The sequence below is a fragment of the Helobdella robusta genome (genome assembly GCF_000326865.2).
Source record: "Helobdella robusta unplaced genomic scaffold HELROscaffold_7, whole genome shotgun sequence".
NCBI classification, from domain to species: Eukaryota; Metazoa; Annelida; class Clitellata; order Rhynchobdellida; family Glossiphoniidae; genus Helobdella; species Helobdella robusta.
The window spans coordinates 376,111-399,391 of NW_008705398.1; the positions used below are offsets into that span (position 1 = coordinate 376,111).

General features: G+C 32.1%; 6 protein-coding genes across 6 annotated transcripts in view; 3 read left to right on the forward strand and 3 right to left on the reverse strand.

The window, feature by feature from the left end:
- Positions 1-5,464: 5,464 nt before the first annotated feature.
- On the forward strand, positions 5,465-6,405 carry HELRODRAFT_69468 (hypothetical protein; the record flags this gene model as incomplete). The annotated part of the gene is made up of 3 exons (XM_009030583.1): positions 5,465-5,647; positions 5,845-5,991; positions 6,148-6,405. Coding segments are annotated over 3 exons (588 nt in total), but the record flags the coding sequence as incomplete, so codon positions are not given.
- Positions 6,406-8,744: 2,339 nt separating this feature from the next.
- Positions 8,745-10,519, reverse strand: HELRODRAFT_164658 (hypothetical protein; the record flags this gene model as incomplete). Its single annotated transcript, XM_009030667.1, has 4 exons — positions 8,745-9,357; positions 9,502-9,632; positions 9,871-9,982; positions 10,080-10,519. The coding sequence occupies 4 exons, from the start codon at positions 10,517-10,519 to the stop codon at positions 8,745-8,747; spliced, it is 1,296 nt and encodes a 431-aa protein (XP_009028915.1).
- A 426-nt stretch (positions 10,520-10,945) lies between these two features.
- On the reverse strand, positions 10,946-15,370 carry HELRODRAFT_69342 (hypothetical protein; the record flags this gene model as incomplete). Its single annotated transcript, XM_009030562.1, has 11 exons — positions 10,946-11,062; positions 11,238-11,351; positions 11,558-11,671; positions 11,731-11,847; positions 12,100-12,163; positions 12,556-12,637; positions 12,910-12,999; positions 13,648-13,838; positions 14,289-14,360; positions 14,681-14,822; positions 15,268-15,370. The coding sequence occupies 11 exons, from the start codon at positions 15,368-15,370 to the stop codon at positions 10,946-10,948; spliced, it is 1,206 nt and encodes a 401-aa protein (XP_009028810.1).
- A 980-nt stretch (positions 15,371-16,350) lies between these two features.
- HELRODRAFT_69589 (hypothetical protein) lies at positions 16,351-18,620 on the forward strand (the record flags this gene model as incomplete). Its single annotated transcript, XM_009030596.1, has 7 exons — positions 16,351-16,401; positions 16,672-16,881; positions 17,124-17,282; positions 17,583-17,758; positions 17,869-18,040; positions 18,309-18,400; positions 18,566-18,620. The coding sequence occupies 7 exons, from the start codon at positions 16,351-16,353 to the stop codon at positions 18,618-18,620; spliced, it is 915 nt and encodes a 304-aa protein (XP_009028844.1).
- Positions 18,621-19,303: 683 nt separating this feature from the next.
- Positions 19,304-20,396, forward strand: HELRODRAFT_69247 (hypothetical protein; the record flags this gene model as incomplete). The annotated part of the gene is made up of 4 exons (XM_009030545.1): positions 19,304-19,371; positions 19,632-19,731; positions 20,006-20,103; positions 20,330-20,396. 4 exons carry the CDS (start codon positions 19,304-19,306, stop codon positions 20,394-20,396), a joined length of 333 nt encoding a protein of 110 aa, XP_009028793.1.
- A 2,713-nt stretch (positions 20,397-23,109) lies between these two features.
- HELRODRAFT_156082 (hypothetical protein) overlaps positions 23,110-23,281 on the reverse strand; it is a gene marked incomplete at both ends in the record, with an annotated part of 3,202 nt that continues 3,030 nt past the window's right edge. Inside the window, one exon of the mRNA XM_009030668.1 lies at positions 23,110-23,231. Within this exon, the coding sequence (XP_009028916.1) occupies positions 23,110-23,231 (122 nt within the window). The remainder of the gene's footprint in view (positions 23,232-23,281) is intronic.

A 23,281-nucleotide genomic window follows, 5' to 3' on the forward strand; every position in this document is an offset into this window, starting at 1 on the left:
AAAAAATATCAACTGCACTAAACAACAATAATAATAATAACAACAATAATAATAATAACAAAATAGCGATGGCCGAATCTGAACCGGTTTTACAGCAGCACAACGAAACGGTTTACGCCGTGACCCCGAACGTCGTACGATTCATGTACGATCCACCCCTTCCAAAGTTCAGGTGTTACCCCTACAAGGAACTACAGCTGGAACCCCCGCTGTCCCTATTCTACGAACCACCTTCTAGAACTTTCCAGCTAATCAAAAATCAAAATGGCCTCGACGAAATGGTTCTGATTAGTAGTCATGGGATGATTAGCGATAGCGACGAAGACGACTATGACGTCATCGTTGCCAGTAGGAATGGTGGTGATAGTGGAGCGAAATCTCTTAGTACCGAAAATGCCCTGGAGGTTAAATGCTCGGCTGTGGCTGTCAGTTCGGCCCCGAAATTAAGGACCGATGTTGTTTATAGACAGGAAATAGATGATGATGAAATCTTTGAGATGATAGAGCGCAGAAACAGACTAACGTGTGATTACTTTTCAGACTTTGTTAACAATAAAAAGAACATAAATTATAACTACAACATCGATAATGATTACGACCATAATTTCGGTGAATTACTCAAATCTACTCATGAATTTTCGACTTTGGAGCTTCAAAAGTCATCCTTGAAAACTTCTGATCAGACTGCAACAAAGGAAAATCCAGTTACAACCGCTGATGATACAAGCGTTACTTCTAATGATACTACTGTTGCTAATAATCCGATTGATACTAGTATCAATGATACTGTATCATCTATTAAAGTAAATGATGATCAGAGTATAGGTGACAAAAAACTTTCGCGAACTATCCAACCATTAGATGAAAGTACAACTAATAAAACTTCAACAACTTCTCAACAGACAACTGAAACAACCACTCCAACGACAGTTAAGATTGTAACGATGACGACGGTGAAGAGCACATCCTCACAGCCTAACGACGCCATCTTCACTAATTTAACCGACGGCCAGATGCGGATTAACTATCATCTTGATAATGTAACAAGTGAACCAACTGCTCTGGACAAAATGGATGCGAATCTCAATGATACCAACCAACAAACTAACGTTAATAATATTGGTTTAGACACAACAACAAACATACCAACAACAACTTTTACTAGAACTACTACAACTTCCAACATTACAAACAGTCACGTGCTCACGATTTCAGAAACTGACCAATCACAACCAGAACGAACTCTTCCATCGGACCAATCAGAATTTAGAAAAAACGAAATTTCCGCACGTGAAAACAGCACTAAACATGGTAAGGATGCGATAAACGGAGATGCTAGAACTGCGGAAACTGGGAATGTGAGAATTAAAAATTCTAAAAGTGTGACAAAAGAAGATATGGTTATTAGAGATGCAACAAAAGATGCAGTAATTAAAGACGTAACGAAAGGAGAAACAACGGATACAGACGTGGCAATGGAAAACTTGAAAATTGTTGATTTGAAAAATGAGAGTCCGGAACTTAAAAACACAAAAAACAGCGCACATCCGGAAGTTAGGGATGTAAAAAATAGTGATGTGCGTGGTGCAGACGAACAAAATGTTAACAACAGCAAGTCTGCAGTCGTTGTTGCAGAGCCTAACAAGCAAGATGATGGTGAGCAGCCTGTAACTAACGCCTGCGCCCTTGAACATACATTAAATAATAATAATAATAATAATAATAATAATAATAATAATGATAATAATAACGATAAAACTGTTAATGAAAGTAGTAGTGGTGCAGTCAGCGTAGACAGTAAAAATAAAAAAAGCAAAAAGCATCATAATAATAATAATAATAACAAAGATGATAACGAAAGAGTAGTGGAAAATAGCGTTGCTAAAAGTATTAAACAGAACACTAATCGTCAGGCTGGTGAAGAATTAGTGAAGATGGCGGATTCCCCAGCTAAAAATACTAAAATTACTACTACTTCTACTACTAATGTTACAACTAGTAGCAACGATACGAGCAGTTGCAATGCAGTTGTTGTTGTTGATGGAGACGATGACTTTCTCGATATTTCAAGTGTGGAAATCAACGTAAATATTTTTCTTTATCATTTTTTTTTTGATAATTTGTGTGTGTGTGTGTTTAGGTAGGCGTGCGTGTCTGTGTAGAGAGAGAGAAAGAGAGAGAGAGAGAGAGAGAGAGAGAGAGAGAGATAAATATACATATTTAATAAGTTTGAGTATGAAAAGTGCTGGTAATATAATAATATGTTTGTATAGTTAAATTTTTGGCAATATTTTCAACGTTTAAAAAGCCCCATTGCTTTATTGTTATTATTAAAAGGATTAAGATAATTCTTTATAAAATATCACTGTATATTTGTTTTCTTTGATAGCCCGCCAACGACAACTCAACATTACTGGAGTATCTCGTTGAAAATCCTCAAAGAGCACATCCCCACAACGTCCCCAGTGGCAGCAAGGACCCGGACGAGTTAGTGAAAGATCTATTAAACAGACATAAAACGGTAGATAATAAAAAAATGAAAGAGAAAACATTGAGCCAAATCGAAAGTGAAATTGATCAATCCATGGGAGAAACAATAATAGCTCAGGAATTCCCCACCGTTGAGAATCATAATCATCATCTTCTTCCTCATCTTCATCATGGCGACCAGTTTGATGACGTCATTGACGATGATGAATGGCCGTCGCTTGATGGAAAGAACGTCAAACAAAATAATCCTGGTAATAGTAATAAAAAAAGAAGGAATAAAAAGAACCGTGTTACATTCAACGATAAAAATGACGATGGTAATGTTGATGTTGAAAAAATTCACCCCCTTGATAATGATGCCGCAGGCGACGTAATTAATATTCATGAGGTCGATTCTATAAATAAAAGTCCTGAAAGACCCGGTGAAACAAAAATAGAAACCACAATGCCACTTGAACGTAACAACGACAAAGCAGATAATCTCAAAATAACTACTACCACCACCGCTGCTAATATTGTTAGTAACAATTCAGTTACTGAAACTACTGCAGCTACTACTTCGACTTCTGTTACTACTACTGACACAAGTACTAATGCCATCACGTTGGCCGCTATTATATCGACGACAACAACTACCACCACAACTACAAGAGCGGTTGAAATCACTACTAAGAACAATGAGGATGTCAGTCATATCAGCAACCAAGAAAACTTAAAACCCACTCCTAAGCAGAGAAAACGAAAAGCAAGCGATCGAGATAAAACTCAGAAGAATGAAGCGTCTCATCAGGAAGTAACTGCTGTAGAAGCAACCACAGCTGCTACAGACACAACTACTACAGCTACCGCACCTACTACGACTACCACATCTGCCACAGCTGTTACAGCTATTACAACTGTTTCCACAGTTCATGATTCAAAGAGAGCTGATGTATCTTCCTCTATTGCTACGACATCAGCTAATGAAAATACTGCAACAGCAGTTGAAATCGCCGCTTCAGTTGCTACAGCTCTAACCCCGGCTATTGATTCGAACCCAGTCGAAACAACAACAGTCGTTAATGTAGTTAATAATAAAGTGGCTAGTGAAGTTACTTCAAATACCTCTGAAATCACTACTACAACTGACGCCAAAACTACATTAGTAACAGTCAACTCTGATATGAATAAAACTCTGGAAGATGGTGTTAGTGCCAACAAGGCTGATGTACATGTTAACAGTGGTGATGTTGCTGACGATGGTGGTGATGATGGTGGCGGATCCAGTAGCGTTAACAAGAATAATAAGAAGAATAATAAAAATAAGCAAAGGAATAATAAACAGCATAATGATAATAATGATAATAATAATACTAAAAACCGAGAAATTCCAAATAATATTAACGAAAGTGAAGCAACGACAGTTGCAGCAAATCTCGCAACAACAACAACAACATCATTATCAGCACTTTCTCCAACAACATCATCATCAGCACTTTCTCCAACAACATCATCATCAGCACTTTCTCCAACAAAAATAATAACAACAACTTCGCCGCCATCAACAACAGCAACATCAGAAAACAGAATTACTAACAACAACAACAACAACAACAACAACGATACCTACCGATATATCACATCATCGGCCGTCACGTACGTCAGCGAGGATGGCAAATGCAAAGTTCTAGAACAATCTCGTGGCCCTGTCCACAGTGTTATTGCTGGTGTTGATACTATCCTTACTACTGCTACTGATGTTGGGGACCAAAAAGTTGAGAATAATACAGGGGATAAGAGGATTGACAACATCGTTAAGACAGATGTTTTAGCAAAAGTTGAAGAGAAGGCTGAAGTTGTTGGGAGTGCTACTGGTGAAAAGGATAAAATTTCAGCAGTTGTAGCAGCAGCATCTTCAACAACAACAACATCGACAAAACCATCTCCAACACCACCAACAACAACAACAAAACCATCTTCACCACCACCAACAACAACACAAACGACAACAGACAATACAGCAGAATGTACTGATGCCGATGAAACATATCATTACGTAAAATCATCTGCAACTATTAAAACTAAGGCAGATGGTAGCCCTGAAGTCCTGGATGGACAACCAGAGCGTGAACAGAGAGTTGTGAAAGGTGTCGATACGATAATCAATGATGATAATGCTGCTGCTGTTGTTGTTGTTGACAACAAAGTTGAAAACTTTTTCAACAAAACTGAAAAGAAAGATGGCGTCGTTCATTTGGTAGTTGATGAGAAGGAGGTTGAGAGAAAAGTTGATGTTTTCGTAGAGAATATTATTAAAGATGTCGTTGCTGATGTTAAAAATGTTGAAGCAACAACAATTTCATCGTCAACATCTGCAACATTTTCAGCAACAACATCAGCAACAACATCGGCAACAGTTTCAGCAACAACTTCAGCAACAGTTTCAACAACAGTTTCAACGACAACAACATCAACAACGATTAGTGATGACAAAAAAGGGAAAAAGAATAAAAACAAAAATAAGCAGAAAGAGCAAACTATCGAAAAGGCGGATTTTAAACTCGACAGCGTAAAATCCAACGACATCAAAAATCTTGGCGACGTAGAATCTAGAAACAGCAGCAACAAGGAAAATGTTCAAACAGCCAACAACGTGCCTTCTATTGGAGAACCAGTTTTGCAAAAGCATCAACAACAACAAAAACAACAACATCAACAACAACATCAACAAACCAAAAAACCATCCGGAAACAGCAAAAGACGTAACCGGAAAACCCGCGCCAGCGAATCGGAAAAATCAACAGTGGCTGCAGCAGCTACAGCAGCAACAACAAAAGATACGAAAACATCGAACAACATCAGCAGCCCGAGCATCTTATCAGATGGCGATGATGACGTCAAAGAGGATGATGATGATGATGAGGTCAACGGCAATCATCATCATCCTCATCATCATCATCATGATGAACACAATGGCGACGACAAGACCAACAAAACGAAACATAACAGGAGCGAGAAAAAAGCAAGGAAGGCGCTTTCCAAATTGGGATTGAAATCTATCTCGGGGATTTCCCGAGTCACAGTTCGGAAATCCCAAAACATTTTATTCGTGATCGACAGTCCGGACGTGTATAAGAACCACTCGTCCGAAACGTACATCATCTTTGGAGAGGCCAAGGTGAGTCGCATTTGCTTCTCATTAATATTTATATTATTAAGGGGTAGAGCCGAAGGGTCATTTGGCTTGGGCCTCACAATTTAATGAAAGATCAATTAAAGTAAAATTTTGAAATGAACGTTTACGTCTACTTTGAGTATCTCGATTAATTAACATTTTACCTCATGAATATTCATGACATAACTTATATTCCCAAGGTCGAGGATGCCAGCCAGCAAGCTCAAGCGGTCGCAGCTGAGAAGTTCAAGCCGCCCACAGCTGCCACAGCTGCTGCCGCTAATGAGTATTCAACAACTTCGAAATTGATTGACAGCAAGGAGGAGGAGTCAGACGGAGAGGTTGACGTCATACGTATAATAATTTTGAAAAATAATTATGGATTATAATTATCTCAATTCTCGTTGCATCATCATTATTATCTTAATCACTATTGCAACTGTTTTTATCACATCATAATAATTATTATTTTCATCATCAAATTTCACTCTATCATTTTGTAGCTGGATGAGACGGGAATCGAACCCAAGGACGTCGAGTTAGTGATCTCCCAAGCTGGAGTCTCCAGGAGGAAAGCCGTCAACGCTCTAAAAAGAAATCAGAACGATATCGTCAATACAATCATGGTATGTATGTATGGGTGTATGTATGTACGTGCGTATGTGTGTGTGTGTGTGCGTGTGTATCTGTGTGTGCGTGTGTATCTGTGTGTGTATGTATGTATATGTGTGTATGTAAGTTTTTTGTATGAGGTTGTGTGAACCGTTATTTTAATCCATTTGAAAAAATAGCGCTGATGATTCTAATGTATTTGACTTCCTTTTAAAGGAACTTACAATGTGATGATGCCAAGCAAAGACCGGGATGAGGATGGCGATGATGAAGAGAGAGATGACGAGGAAGAAGAAGATGATGATGAAGAAAATGATGAAGATGGTGGTAAAAAATGATGATGCCGTTTATGATGAGAGGATGTGGTTGTGGTATCAAATCAAAATTCGTTCATTCGTTTGTTAGTTAGTTTATTCACTCACTCACTCACTCATTATTACATACAATCTTCATTTATTCATTCATTCATTCATTTATTCACCAATTCATTTATAAAATTATTCGTCTTCAACCATTTCGATTAAATGGTGATAATGATGATGATGATGAGTAGGAGGATGACAGAGCAGTAATGATAATGATGTTGTTGGGGATGATGATGATGTCTCTGGTGATGATTATGATGATCTCAGCTAATCAAAAGCAAGTAAAAAAAATGCCATTCAAACTGATTAGTACAACTGCATACAACACACACACACACACACACTCACACACACACATATATATATACACATTATATATATACACATATACACATTATATATATATATATAATTCGTACACAATACATACATGCAAACAAACATACAAACATACATACAAACAAACATACATACAAACAAACATACATACAAACATACATACAAACATACATTCACACATACACGTATATATATATACAACATGCGTGTTACCAAGTATTTTTGTTTTTGTAATGTAATATTTGCGTTACAACTTAACGACAGATGTTTAATGTGAGTGTATAATTGGTTTGTATGTATGTACGTGTTTGTATGTATGTACGTGTTTGTGTGCGTGTAAGAATTGATGTGTGTATGTCTATATATGTATGTATGCTTTGCATGTACGCCTGCATACATTCAGTATGTAACATTCAATTCATCAGTTCAGAATAATAACTTCTCAACTATTATTACCACTACTGTTGTTGCTACTACTATAACCTTCATCTGATACTAATGCATGTATGTATGCACGTCTGTGTGTGTAAGAATGTATGTATGTGTGTGTCTGTGCGTGTGCATGTACGTATTACCACAACTAATTTGGTACTGATACATAATCTCATTCAATTCATTCGATTAAAACTATTTCGCACTGTTTTCGGTCTCTCTCTCACACACAGATACACAAACACACACAGATACACAAACACACGCACAGATACACAAACTTATATAAATATATATGTATAATCCTATTAGCAATATTTAGACATAGGAGGCACATGTGTATTCAACAGCATCATGAGGACGCACATTTATTGTATTTTTTAAAAGATTTTTTCGGGAAAAATTTTAAATATTTACATTTTATACCGTCTTTTCAGTTTTTGCTTATTTTAAATTTTAAAACGCGACACACACACCTTAGTTTTGTGGGAAATTTGTAAACCTATCTTACACATTAATCTCAATGCAATACGTATTGAATTTAGCTACTGTGTATTACAATTGATTGCATTATCTTCATTTGTCCCTAGCTTTTTTTTCAAATTTCAGTTTTTTAGAATTATTTTTCACAATTTTGTGTAAAAATAAATCTTATATATGTATATATAAGAGTGGAAAAGGAGAGAGAGAGAGAGAGAGAGAGAGAAAGAGAGAGAGAGAGAGAGAGAGAGAGAAGAGTAGATAACTTCGACGGATAAAACGTTTTAAATTAAATAGAACTAATACATATTTGCAATTTTAATTTTACGGGCAAAACTGATATAATGATTCAAGTGAGAAGAGAAAATTATTAATTTGTAATAAGTCATAATAAAACTAATACATATTTACATACATTTTTATCATGTGAAATTATTCTATCATACATGTAAATTTTTTGGCTTGAAATTGTGATTTTTGATGTTTGGATTATATACAATTGTTACAGGAGAAAATTATTTGAAAGTTTGTTAGCTTCAGATCCATAACGAAATAATCTTTGCCTCTAAAATATAATTAAAACTTGAAAATAAAATACGGCATTCATCCATTCACGCTCATTCATTTGACAATCATTGATTAATTAATTCCCCTATCAAATCATAGTCATGTTTCATTCATTCATTGATTTATTCGTTGTTCACTCAATCACTAGTTAGCCATTTGTTTATTCATTCATTTATCCCACACTCACTATCATTCAACTATCCACATCCACCAATCATCCAAGCAGTCATGCATGAATTCATCCATTCATCCACCATAATTCACTCACTTAAAAATCATTCATTCATTCACTCATTCATCATCATTCACTCATTAAAGCACCAGTCACCAGTCTTCACATCGTCATCATAATCATCCAAAGCTATGAGTCTTTTGATTGCCGGAGCTACATTGAAATTTTTCAGCCCCCCATACACATTTCCATTTTTGACCGCCATCGTGGACCTAACGACGACCAAACATAGATCCAACAAAGGGACAACATCAGACTGATATTTGTCTATGGCCTGCGTTTGTGCTGTGGATTTCTCTAGAACTCGCGCGTAGCTACTTGAGAATTGAAAACCGTTTTTAAGCATAGCAATTGAGAGATAGATTGCCCATTTCTTGAAGGCTTGTCGAGAGTATAGTCTGAAAAGTTCCTCTTCAATTTTTTGTCGTCGTTTCATGTAAAAGTTACGAGTTCGTGTTTCAGTTTGCTGCTCTGGTGAGGTTCCCACATGGTTATTGTTACTGATGCAATCATCACTTTCTTTTACCTTTTTCTTGTTTTTATTGTACATATCATTCGACCATTTAGTGTGAAAATTCCTGTGCAAGTCTTCGCATGGAAAAGTTACAGATGCCTTTACAAGAAGTTTAAAAGTCGTGTAGAATCTCTCACGAATGTAGAAGACTCGCTTTGTTGAGTTTATCAGCCTTCATACAGGAAAGAAATAGTATTTAATTATTATTTAAATTCAATTTTGATAGTTGAATGCAAAATAAAATAAACAATAAAAATATGAAAAAAATATGAATAAAAAACTATGCAATAACATGATGAGAAATAGTCATAAGTACCTTTGCAAAGGCTCTCCCCAAAACTCAATAACCTTCAATTTAGGGCCACAATCCCCACCGTGCACTAACAACATATCAGTAACTTGACAATTCCCAACATCAATTGACATCAGCACAGATTTTAAACTGACCTTAACAATTTAATCAAGTGAAAATTTAATTAGAAATAAATTTAATAGTTTGAAATTTTTGAAAATCATTTTTCGGTAATCTTTCACTTTACGTTGGTTTATTCTCAATGCATTTAAATCACCATTTATTTGAAGACAGAAAAGATCGGCGGAAACAAATTACGTGCAAACGTTAGTAGTTGTCTGCTAGAATAATTAGCATCTGACCGGTTAACAATGATTTTCAAAACACATTTACCTGATCCCCGTTCGATTGCACCAAACAACCAGTGTTCTTCACTGAACTTGCCATAGTGATATTTTCTGTGAAAGTACTTGCTTTCATCTTCCTGTGTTGTGAATTGTTAGGGCTGGCATTCAAAGTTTTCAATAAACTAACGTTGTTAATATAAACCAACGTAAAGTGAAAGATGACCCATATTTCTAACCGAGGAGCCACCGTCTAACAGGGCACAAATATTCCTGATTTTCTGATTTTGTATGGCATGTTCAATGGACAGTCTAGAACATTTTAAACTACCCATGTTGTTCACATCAGCCCCAGCATGCAGTAAAGAGTGCACTATTTTATCACAACATCCCTCCCCAAAGGTACGATAGCAAGCAAGATGGAGTGCTGTACAACCGTTTTCCGTGTGGGGACTGTCCGGATCAACTCCGTAATTGAGCAACAGCAAGACGCAATTGTAACTTCCATACCAGGCTGCTGTGTGCAGTAAATTACGACGTGCCAACTCTTTCGGGGACGGACAGTTCTCGGTCAGTAAAGCTTGCAGGCGATTCACTAATCCTTGCTTTGCAGCCAGCTCCAACTCTTGAAACACGCTTTCGCTAATTCCTCCGATGCAGCTGGTGATTGTTTTGTTGCAAAAACTTGCAACCGTCATATTTATTTTTTAAATATTATGTGTGCCGTAAAAATAAAAATTAGAAAATTTTTTAGAGACTGTTACGTCGCCATTCTTCTGCTAATTTCGACCTGTTTCCGCGTTTTTGTTCAATTTTTTGCAAAATTTAATTATGCCAACGAGCGATCAGATGGCATTAATCTCTAATTTCAACGAATAAGGCGCTTTATTTTTTTAATTCCGACACACTTGAACACACACACACATATATATATATATTTATATATGGAACACATAATGCTTGAACATGATCAAAAATTTATTCGATTCAAATAGTTTTAGTGAAAGCACATTTCAAAAACCATGAAAACAACTTAAATTTCGAAAAAACGTTCCAGGAAAAAGCAGAACTGGTGCCGAACTTAACAAAAAAAAATTAATTTAAACAATTTCATAAATGTTGTGTTAGTTGACAGTTTTAAATGGTTCACTCCAATCTTTCACCTGAATAGAGTCCGTGTATTTTAGTGAAGAAGTCTTGTTGTAAACAGGCAACAACTCACTGGCCTCCTTAGGCAGAACCTGTCAACAGTTAGGTTAGGTTAGCTTGGGTTAATTGGTTGGCTCGGGTTTTTTGATTAACTTGTAGTTTGTAGGTATATGAATGTGCATAAGCATAAAGATGAAAGCCATCCTAAATGTATAATTATAATACAGAATATTGTAATATTTTATAATAATTAAAACTTTAAATTACTTTTAAATAGAGAAGAGCATCGGTTCCAAAGCCATCGACAGAGTTTATGATCAGGTCTCCATTGAAATACTTTGCATAGAGTCGAGATATGGGCAGGCCGTAACCATAACCCGCCTAAATTAGTTTCGCAAATGATAACAGTAAGACATGCAATGATACTACCGATCAGCCTAACAATAAAAGGCAGGACAGTTTAATTTAAATAAATGAATGATTGAGCGAATCAATAATAAAAGGAATGAATAAACGAATGAATAAACAAATGAATGAACAAACAATAACTGGACCTAAATACAGTATAACAAAATTAAAATTATTACCAGGGGTGGATTAGATTTAGCGCTAAAATCAGACGGAAGTTTAGCAGACGTGTAAAGATAATTGAATATCTTATCTAAGTCTTTTCTCGGTATGCCTCCTCCGTGGTCTGCCAACTAACAAAACAAAAATAATTCAATGAATGAATAAATAAATAAATAAATGAAGAGCTCACTCTGATGGTGATGTCCTCTCTTCCTTTGCAAATTAGGACGTCTAATGGAGGCAGACCGCTGCTGTGGTTACTGCTGTTGTTGTTTTTGTCAAACTCAACAACAGCTCTTAATGAATTCTGAAATTTGAAAAAATTACGGTTATAACAATAATAATATAATAAAAATATTAACATTAATAATTAAAACGATATTTAAAACTACCAAGAGTATATGCAAGGTAGAACCAAAAACATGGAGAGGTATCACGGTAAGATAATAACAATATCACTATAAATAACCCTTGTTATATCTCCGTGTATGTAATTAATTTAATGAATAATTAAATCAACTAATTAATTAATTAATTAATAAGCATTATTAATATCGACCTTGAATAGTTCGAAGAGGATATAATAAAGATGTACCGGTACGTAGGTCATTGAAATCTTGTCGCTATGATCGTCCACGTCATATGCTGAGTGATAAAAGAAGAAAATGTTAATTTGAAATTTTGCTTGCAAAATTTTCAGTTTGATAACAAATGAACAAAAGTATGTTAAATAGATACATAGATAAATAATTCAATTGAATACAAAGAAAGAGAAACAATGATAAATCAAAGTACTATACAAAGATGATCAAAAAACATAGACATCTCACACAAAAATAAACAATTGAACACATAGATACGCATACATAATTACACGAAAAAAAACATAGAAATAAAAATAAACAAACAAATAAATACCTAGACAAATAAAAACATAGACAAACTAACACTCAGAAAAATAGTCATTCAACACAGATAAATAAACCACATAAAAACAAAGATAATTAAGTGGAACAGACGTTTTTGAATGTTGAACATGCATTCTGGGGCCACTTTGTAATACTGCTCACAGAGAGATCTGGCGTTTCTGTAGGCATCTATAGAGAAGAAAATTATTATTATATATAATTATTAATAATAAAACTGTATAATTATTCACAATTATTCGTATAAATATATTATTATTTATGTAAATGTCTATTTTTTAAATGAATTTATTAATATTATTAAAATAATTAATGAGTGACGGGATGAATGAATGAAGGAATGGATTAGTGAAGTGACGAATGCAAGAAATGAATGATTAAATAGATGAATTAAGGAAGAAAGGAATGAATGAATAAATGAATGAATGAATGAATGAATTTACCGTAAGCCACCGCCTGTACATCACAATCAGGATCAAAACAGCCAATCAAACTGCTGCTATTAATAGAATCGGATTTTCCAAACAATAATACTGAAAAAATAAAATATTTTAAATTATTATTTATATTATTATTAACATTATTATTTATCAATCAATCGTAAATTGTAAAGCGCTATTTGCGCGATGTTCATCAGCGCTCCTCAATGATATTTGCAAGCAGATAGGTCTTGAGATCCGCTCTGAACTTCGTAAGTGATGGAGAAGTAGTCAGAGAAGTAGGTAGAGAGTTCCATAGAAAAGAGCCAGAAAAAGCAAATGCGGATTTAGCAAAGGAGTGTTTAACACGAGTTAACAAGAGGTGAGAACATGAAGACGATCGTAAACCGGCTCGTTTAGGTTCAATTAATATATCTGATAAGTACTTAGGAAATAATTTAGATTGAGACTTGTACATAAATGTGCAAATTTTAAAAATTATTCTAAATTTTATTTAGAAGCCAGTGCAAGAGAACAAGATATGGAGATATATAAGAAAAGAAAGGGGCTAAATATTATTATGATATAGATAAATGGATAAGATAGAAAGATAGTTGGATGGATGGACGGATGTATAGATAAATAGGTTGATAGTAGGTAGATAGATAGATAGATAAATAATGAGAAAGAGAGAGAGGAGAGAGAGAGAGAGAGAGAGAGAGAGAGAGATAACAACAGCCATAGAAACAACAAAAAACTGACGATGTTGATGAATGATGAGTCGAATACTGATTCTACTGAGATAGAACCTATCAAGGAAGTAGTGAATTCGTTCGTCTAGATTGCTCAAATCTTCGACGTGTAGGTAATCCTTCATTTCGACCATGCCGGCGGCCATTTTCTCAAAAACAGTCAAATGTCTATTTCTAATGTTATTCAGTGATTCTAGGAATCTAAAAGAGGATTGGTAAAAGATTGATAAAAGTGGATACATACGTTTGACGTCCAATAAGCTTTTTTTTAATCCTAGAAATTTAAAATCAATCTATGACTTATTTGCTAGCTAAGGTAATAAATATGATATCTAAATGCCAGTTTAGTTTATACATTTCAAGTACTTAAAAGGAAATTTGTATGTTAAATGGTACAATTATCAATACTTCTACAATTACTACTACTAATACTACTACTACGACTACTACTACTACGACTAATACTACTGCGACTACAGCTACTACTACTGCTACTACTACTGCTTCTACTACTACTACTACTACTACTACTACTACATTAAAAATAATAGCTGAAATTAATCATAATAAACAATATAATTTAACTTAAAATAATTAATGATAATTATAAATAAGTAAATGATTAAAATCATAGTTAATAATTAATTATACTTTTGAAGGGTTGCAGTATTGTTAGGGTCTGCATTCTCGAACTCTAAGATATCCTCGAAGCTCTGCTCATACCTTTTTTGAAATAAATCAAAATTATATTACACAAAAACCACAATGCGTGAAATGAATGAATGAATGAATGAACTATTAATTATAATAATGATAATTATGATAATTTATATATTTATTCAATTAAAATAACGTTAAATAAAATAAAAATCAGTCCATCTATTCATCCACTCATCCATCTACTCGTTCATTTACCCATTCAATCATTCATTCATTCACCTATTCGTCCATTCATGGATTCATTCACTCATTCATTCATTCAAATCAAAGATTCGTTCACTCATTTATTTATTGAAAAAATATTGATGATGAAAATTACAGACCATCCTTTAACAATCTTAACGGAGGGCATTTCGAGTAACTTATCAGGCAGTAATTGGATTTCCTTCATAATGTTTGCCAGCCTGACCGGGATCTCTTTCCTCAAAAATAGGAATGACTGTTTTGACGAATTTGTCTTTTTACCTGGACAAAAATAATATTCAATGATACAAATATTTTGACAAAAAAGAATATATTCAGTTTTTAATTGATACTTTTAATGAATTTAAAGATTATATATATCTATTAAATCAAATAAAATTATAAAAAAACGTAGATATTAATATTAGTTCGAAAAATAATGACAACATTCTTAATAACATCATTCCTAATGTATTAAATTAAATAAATATAGTAAGTATTAGTAGCCTTAGAGGTCAAGGTCAGTTTTATGTACCTGATCTAATCACATTCTATTAGAGAGATAAAACAATATGTGTATGTGACTATGTACATACATATAGAATATAGATACACATAAAACAAATAATGCAATAGGAAGATAGAGAAATGAAATGATAATGTCTTAAAGCTAACTAAATTGTAGTTGTTAATAAAATCTTTTGAAAAGATTGAACTTTTTACTAACTAAAATCAATAAACTGCTGTATGGAGAGAACACTTGGATGGTACCTGCCATAGTAATCAATTGCTTTACCAGCCCCACGATAGAGTTGCAATGTGAACTTCATCCCTGATTGCCAGGGTGGGCTCCTACCTAACTTTCTTTATACTAAGATTAGTTATCACTGTGAAAACCACAAATTTGCTGAAACTTTGAAGCAAAAAAATTACGAAAATTATTCTTTGAAATGAACTTTCTTGAATCGTACGTTCAATTTTAAATGTCATAACATTATTTCAGAGAAAAACGATTTTTTCAGTCAAATGTTTGTAGTTTTTAAGCTGGAAAAATTTTTAAACCACACAAATTACGACACTATTTACGCGAAAATCTACAGCATAATGCATCAAAATGGAAACTTTTATGCAATAAATAAACTTATGGAAATATTTTCCAGCCAAATATGTCGTAAATTTGCAAATTAAATCATTAAATCTCAGTGAAAACAAAATTATTTTTGCCAAAAACCTATGACCCTAGGAAATATTTTAGTATAGATTAACTTTTAAAAACATCGTAAAAGAATAATGCAAAATTATTTCTTTTAAACAATAATTTGTGATTTTGATAATTTTTTACGACAAAATTTAATTTAACTATTCTAATTGTTTATAGTAGAGTTGAAAAAATTACTTCTTTAAAGTTTCTCTTAATTGTCAGCCGTAAATCTCCAACACTAGCAGTCCATTTAAATTTTAAATAGTTATTTTTAGCAGTGTTCATAGTACGTAAAATTTTGCAGTTTTGCCGTCAAAGTTCTCGTTTTTAAACTGGCCTCACACCCGTGACTGTGACTCATTAGGCAGATTCATAGAAATTAGTGATTGATTATTTGGAGTTTGTGATTTAACTGCACACGATTGGCATAAAAAGTGAGTTTTCTTTGTTATTCAAGAGAAGGAAGACAAAAGATTTTTTTAAACTATTAAAATTAATAGTCTTAAATAAAATTAAAATTTAATTTTAAAAAATTAAAGAACATTTTCTTAAATTTCGAAAAGAAGAAGACTATCCATCCAGTACCTAATCACCACTTAAAATCAAAAAATGAGCCTGTACCCAACTTTAGAAGACATGAAGGTTGATCATTACATCCAGGTTTCTTCATCTACCTTATTATTTTATAATTAGTTATCTCTTAATTGATAAACTGTACCTAAAATTAGTTCACCACCATTATTTTTTATGAAATTTATAATTAAAACACTTGAAAATACCGCATTTTTATTAGGCCCGGCAAAAAGTTGGGTCATCTTACAAATTTGATTTACAGTGTTAGGCCACACTAATAAGAGATGTGGAGCAGGTATCTAAATTTGAAATTTTAATTTGAATATTAATAACTTGACAACTTTTCATCAGGCCCAGCAGAGAGTAGCAGACTCATTCAACCAGCCAGCTCAACCACAACTACTTTACAACACCAACAACAACATCAATTATGGTTATAATTTAACACAGCAACAGCAAAATGCTGATCTATACCCCAGATTAGTGGAGTATATGGGGCTTAACATCACTCCTGAAATGCTCAACCAACAAAATGAACTCGCTCTGGCCCCGGCAAACAATCAAGTGGTTGCTTTTTTTATTTATTTTTTTTTAATTAAATTTAAAAGTTGAGGTTAAAATTTGATACTGTTGTTTATTTTTGCTAAATTTTAAATTTCAATCTGTATGTTATTTATACTAACCTATTTGGTTCATTGCCTCAATCAATCAGTTAATCATTTATTTATTTATTTTCATTTTGCATCATCTTCATCAGTTCACTAATTTATATTTTAATTTCACTTTTAATCTAAAAACAGATTGCCCAGCACTACACTTCTTCAGGCAATCAGATGCTTGTGGCTCCGGTCACCGGCCTCAACAATGCAGGCGTACTCAGGTCAGACGTGAAGCAGGGAATTAGGCAGGTTGTCCTTTGCAAGGATGCTAAGGGTTTCATCGGTCTCAAAGTTAAATCTGTTAATAAGGTTTGTGTTTGTTTGCGTGTTTTTGTGTTTGTTTGTGTGTTTGTTTGTGTGTTTGTTTATGTGTTTGTTTGTGTGTTTGTTTGTGTGTTTGCTTTTTGTTGATTTGGGATTGAGGGATGGTTAGTTGTTTTATTTATCTAGTAATTTTGAATTTTTTGGGATGGTTTTTCATAGAGAAATATGACTTGGGCTCCATTCTAAACATACTGCTTTCCAACATCAGTTGTTCATACATACATGATAACTACTAAAATTTTTTAAACTACCTAAAACTTTTCACCTACCCATCCCTAAAAATAGGGAATTTTCATTTGTTTCGTTGAATCTAACTCTCCGGCTGCCATGGTCGGTCTGAGATTTGGGGACCAAATTATTCAAATCAACGATGAACTTGTTGCTGGCTGGGACACTGATAAAACCATGAAGTTCCTCAAGAAGGCTGCACCTGAGAAAATTACTATGGCCATTAGAGATAGGTAATACTATTTTTGTTGTTATTAATGTTGTTGCTGTTATTATTATTATCATTCATAATGTTAATGTTTCGATTAATTTTTTCATCATTACACATCCCCAACTTCGACAGGCCTTTTGAGAGGACGATAACGATGCACAAGGATAGCTCGGGCACCGTGGGATTCATTTTCAATGAGAACAAGATCACTTCCATCGTTAAAGATTCATCAGCCGCCAGAAATGGACTCCTAATTGACCATCACATGGTCGAAGTTAATGGCCAGAATGTCATTGGAATGAAGGTACTTGTGTTACATTAGCAATATCTTTCTTTTTTTATCAACTTGAAAGTAGATATGTTACAGGTACCATGTTGCAGAACCAAAATTTCTAACTCAATACTTTTAATTCACTCAAAGGAGAAATATTATTTCTTGTTTTCTGTGTCTTAGAGAAATAAAAACGTTTCTCCTCTTGCATTAACTATCACTAAATGTCATAATATAATTATGCAAAAATATTTTTTTATGATATTATATTATTGTGGAAATAATTAAAATAAATTTTAAGGATAAAGAGATAAAAGATATATTTGAGAAAGCTGAGAGGACCATCACTATTACTATTTTACCTTCATTCATCTATGAACACATCATGAAGAGGTTTTTTGATTAATTAATTATTTATTTATTTACATTAACATTATTAATGATTATAATTGTTTTAATTAAATTTGTCAAAAAAGTAATTTATTTTATTATTCAATTAGTATTATTTCTATTTCTTAAAATCTTTTAATTAGTTTAACAAAAAAAATCGTTTCTCAGCATTGGTTGGAGCCTCGTCAGCAAAAGAATGGACCATTCCATTCCAGACGTTTAAGAAGTGTCCAAGATGAAAATACAATAATTTTTTTCTTTTCTTTTCATAGTATACACTCATGCTATTGTTGTAACGATATAAAAGTTTTAACACTTTTAATATAAACATTCATCTATTTATCTGAACAAATTTTATCACAATGACGTATTTAATTGCCTTTGACAAAGGCAACAATTAAAAACTTTGACGAAGTTTTACCTTATTAAATTTGCATTTATCACTGAAATGGAAAAAACATTTTCATAATAATTTGTTTACTTTATTTATTGTTATCTAATAATATTCGTTTTTTGTGGGTCTCATGCTTTAAATTCCTGTTTATTTGTACTTAATTTAATCGACATTTTCTGCATTCATGCCTGTCTATGTTTTATGTGCTTTTCAAATTGTTCTTGGTTATTAAATGTGTGCCACATTTCGTTTGATAAAATTGATACAAATGTATGTATGTATAGTTGTACATACAGTAATATTTGACAAGTAAACATGTTAAATGAACAAAGCTTTATGAATTGAGTTAGATTGTATAAAAGTCATGTTAAATTTGGCATAAAAATGTTAGTAATTTCAGTTGAACTTGGCGAAAAAGTTTTTTTAGTGAATTGTCTTCTCTTTCCATACACATGAGTTTAATAACATTTAACTTTATTAAAAGTTAACTTAAGTTAAGATTAAAACCTAAAATGTCTTCGGCGTCTAATCCGGCAGTTAGTAACTCGTTGGATCCCAGGAGACCTTTAAAAGTGCACAGGTTATTTTAAAAAAGTATAGATTTAATTTCTACTGTCAAAAAATGCAATATCTATGATCATCCTTTTCTCCCTGGTGATCTTGCACTTTTTTACTCTGATTGGGTGATTAAAATTAGAGTTCCTCGCTGAAAATAATTGTTCAGTTTAAATTTACTTCAAATGAAAAGATAGATAAATTATAGAAAATGTCTAAATTTTTTGTTTTTATAAATCTAACAAATATAATAGATAATTTTACTTTTTAAAATTAAAATTTCAGATATAAAGCGCCGCCTAGTGGGACCCAGTTAGATGATGCAACACCTGATTACATGAATTTGTTGGGGATGGTTTTCAGTATGTGTGGTCTCATGATGAAGGTTACAAAATTAAAAGCTAAAGTTGTTAAATATTTCAAATTCATTCTTTTTTGCATATATATATATTTATTTATTTTACAATATTTGTTATTTATATTATATTTATATTATTTCGTTTGATATTGTAATATTTTTAACATTTGAATAAAATTACTAATCAGATTTTAATAATATATTCTTAATTTTTTTATACTAGTTTTTTATTAACAATTATTTAAATATTAAAGTTAAATTAAAAAATGTTTTTAAAAAAATTTCAATACCCCAAACCCAGATGAAGTGGTGTGCCTGGGCAGCAGTTTATTGTGCGCTTATTTCATATGCTAACACAAGATCCTCAGAAGATACTAAACAAATGCTTAGCAGTTTCATGTCTGGTTCTCTTTAAATTTTCTTTAATGAGTTTTAAAATCTTTGTTCTATTAATAGCTCAGTATTTATTTTAATTAAATAATTAATTTTTATCCTTTTCAAAAATAAAGTTTAACAAATTCAATATTAATAACATTATCATGGCTCTCTTTCTTTCTCTTTTTTTCTCTCTCTCTTTCTACATATATCTTCTATAAATCTTCTATTTATAAATTTTTGTCCACAGGCTTTCGATATCAGCAGTGGTAATGTCCTACTTACAAAATCCGCAACCAATGGGCCTCTTATGGTAATGTATATCTTGATATATTAGGATCCAGACTATCAGATATACAATTGTTTAACACTGAGAATGCTGTGACTTCCCCAAACAACTGTGCATCTTGATATATGTATACACCTGTATTGTATATACATGTGTATATATCACTTATTTACACACATGCACACATTTATATTATATATATATATATATATATATATATATATATATATATATATATCTTTGGAATTAGTAATTATAGATATATGCATTTGGAATTTATTTGTTTAATGTAAAAATAAATCTGATTACTGTTTCGATGATTTTATTTTTAATTAATTTTAATTTGAGAGAAATAAATGATTGATAAATAGGAAATTTATATTGATTGTTCTGTTTTAATCATTTAATTGCAAAGAAATATATTTAAGTATAAATATAAACAAAACAAAGACACCAAAATATAACAATTAATTAGTTATTATTGTGACAAAATGTTACAACTACAACAAAAAAGACACATTATAACTCAGTACAACGAAAAAAACAACTTGAATAAATAACTCAATTATGTTATCTATGCTACCCCAAATAAATGCTATATATTAACCTTTTATTTAACAATGGCAAATGGAAAAATAAGTGAACAAAATTCAATCATTGAACGACAAATCAGTATTATTGTCCTGTACCGTAAAAATTGAAATGCAATCAAGTAATTGTATATATATATATATATATATATATATGTATATATATGTTGGTAATAGACCATAATTTTTACAATATTCTATAAATTCTACCGAATGTTTGGCGTTAACGAACTACAATTACATATTAACGCCAAACATTCGGTAGAATTTATAGAATATTGTAAATATATGTATATATATATATATGTATATTTATTCATTCATATGTATATATATGTACGTGTGTGTGTGTGTAGCAAAACTTAGATGAATATTGCATAATAATAATATAAAATGAATATTGAAACATAGCAAGACTGTTATGCCGGGTCAATTCTATATATACCTGATCAAACACAGAAATACACGTATACGGCGTACAACAGAAAATGATTAATCCTTTCATCAGGAAATGAATGAAAACGTGTGCGTGTGTGTGTATGTGTGTGTTAGTGTTATGAATTTTCAAAAATGAGACATATATTTTGGCTTCCATGTTATCCATAAACATTCATCCATCCAGCCGTTCATACATACATACATTCATTCACGCATCCAGCAATCCATTCATTTTAATTATTTTGTTTGATTAGACGATACGAAATATGAATTAAGTCAGTTAAATAAACTTTTAAACAAAGATATCCACTGTTACTATCAACTATTTGTGTATGTACGTATAGAAATATACATATATATACATACATAAAATGAATTTATGCATATACTTTTACATGCAATTCTGAATTGTAACTCGTAAATTGCGATATCTTTAGCAACAAACCATGTCGGAAGATAGAATCGTGTACAGCGTTCAGATAAAGACATTGCAAAAATTAAAAAAAATTTCAACCAGGTCAAAGTATAGTCGATAAAATTTCTGTATGTCTATTAAATATATTTTTTTTAAATAGTGAACCATCTAATCACTGATACAAAAATAGTAATAACCTCTATCATTAATCCGTATAATCATCATCCTCAATATTGATATTGTTGTAACAAGATATATAAGTTAATCCATGGATATATATATACTTTTATATATTATATATATATATTATAACTTATTATAACAACTTTAAAATCAAGCGGCCCTTACACAGATGCTAGTCTACTGAACCACTTTAAACTTTGTTATGTTATGTTATATCTTTGGTAACAAATAAAATATGGAAGGAATTTGTATAACGCTTCTAATAAAGTATTTAGATATGAACGAATGAATGAAATTTAGTTATGTTCGGTAATAATTTTGTCATTCAATAAATTATTATAAAATGATAATTTCGTGAAGATATAAATAAGGCTAATTTGCTAGTAATAATCAAGGATATGAAATGATAAATAGAATGAAGGAATGATGAGTAAATGAATGATCAGATGGATGGATGGATGATTGAATGAATGGATGATTATATAAATAGATATAAATAAGACTAATTTGCTAATATAACAATCACTAGTGACAATCGTAATATTGTGATATCAAACGAATGAATGAGTGTATAAAGGAATGAATGAATGAATGAATGAAAGAAAAAAGAATGAATGAATAAGTGAATGAATGAAAGAAAGGAATGAACGAAGGAATGAGAAAAAAATGAATGAAATGAATTTTTCCGAATTGAAGGACGGAATCTTTATTAAGATCATATCCACTTTTGATAACTCTTTATAAACAACTGATTGACTGAAGAACAAAATGGATGAATGAAAAAAAAATGAATGAACGAATGAATGAACAAACAAACGAACAAATAAATACACAAATAAACACGCAAAAAAACGACAACAATATAATAAATAAACAACAAAAGATTGAAAAAATGATTCAAAAAGATACTTGATTGCATATACAAAAGTAACAAACTAAAAATAGAAATGAAAATTTCCCATATATATATATATATACATATATAAACATATACATATATATATACATATATAAATATATATACATACGCGTATTTCTACACTATATATATATGCTATATATATATATATATATATATATATGTATACTATATATACTATATGTATATACTATAATTAAAACAAAGTATCAATGACAGGCTCTACATAGTGGTCGGGGTATAGTCCAACTTTACCATCTTTGAGACCAGTGCACCAGCCTTGTTCATCCCTATTTTTCAATTTCAGGAAAACCTCGCCTAAAATAAGGGAAAGATAAGAAAGTCGAATTGGTAATAGTAATCTTTGC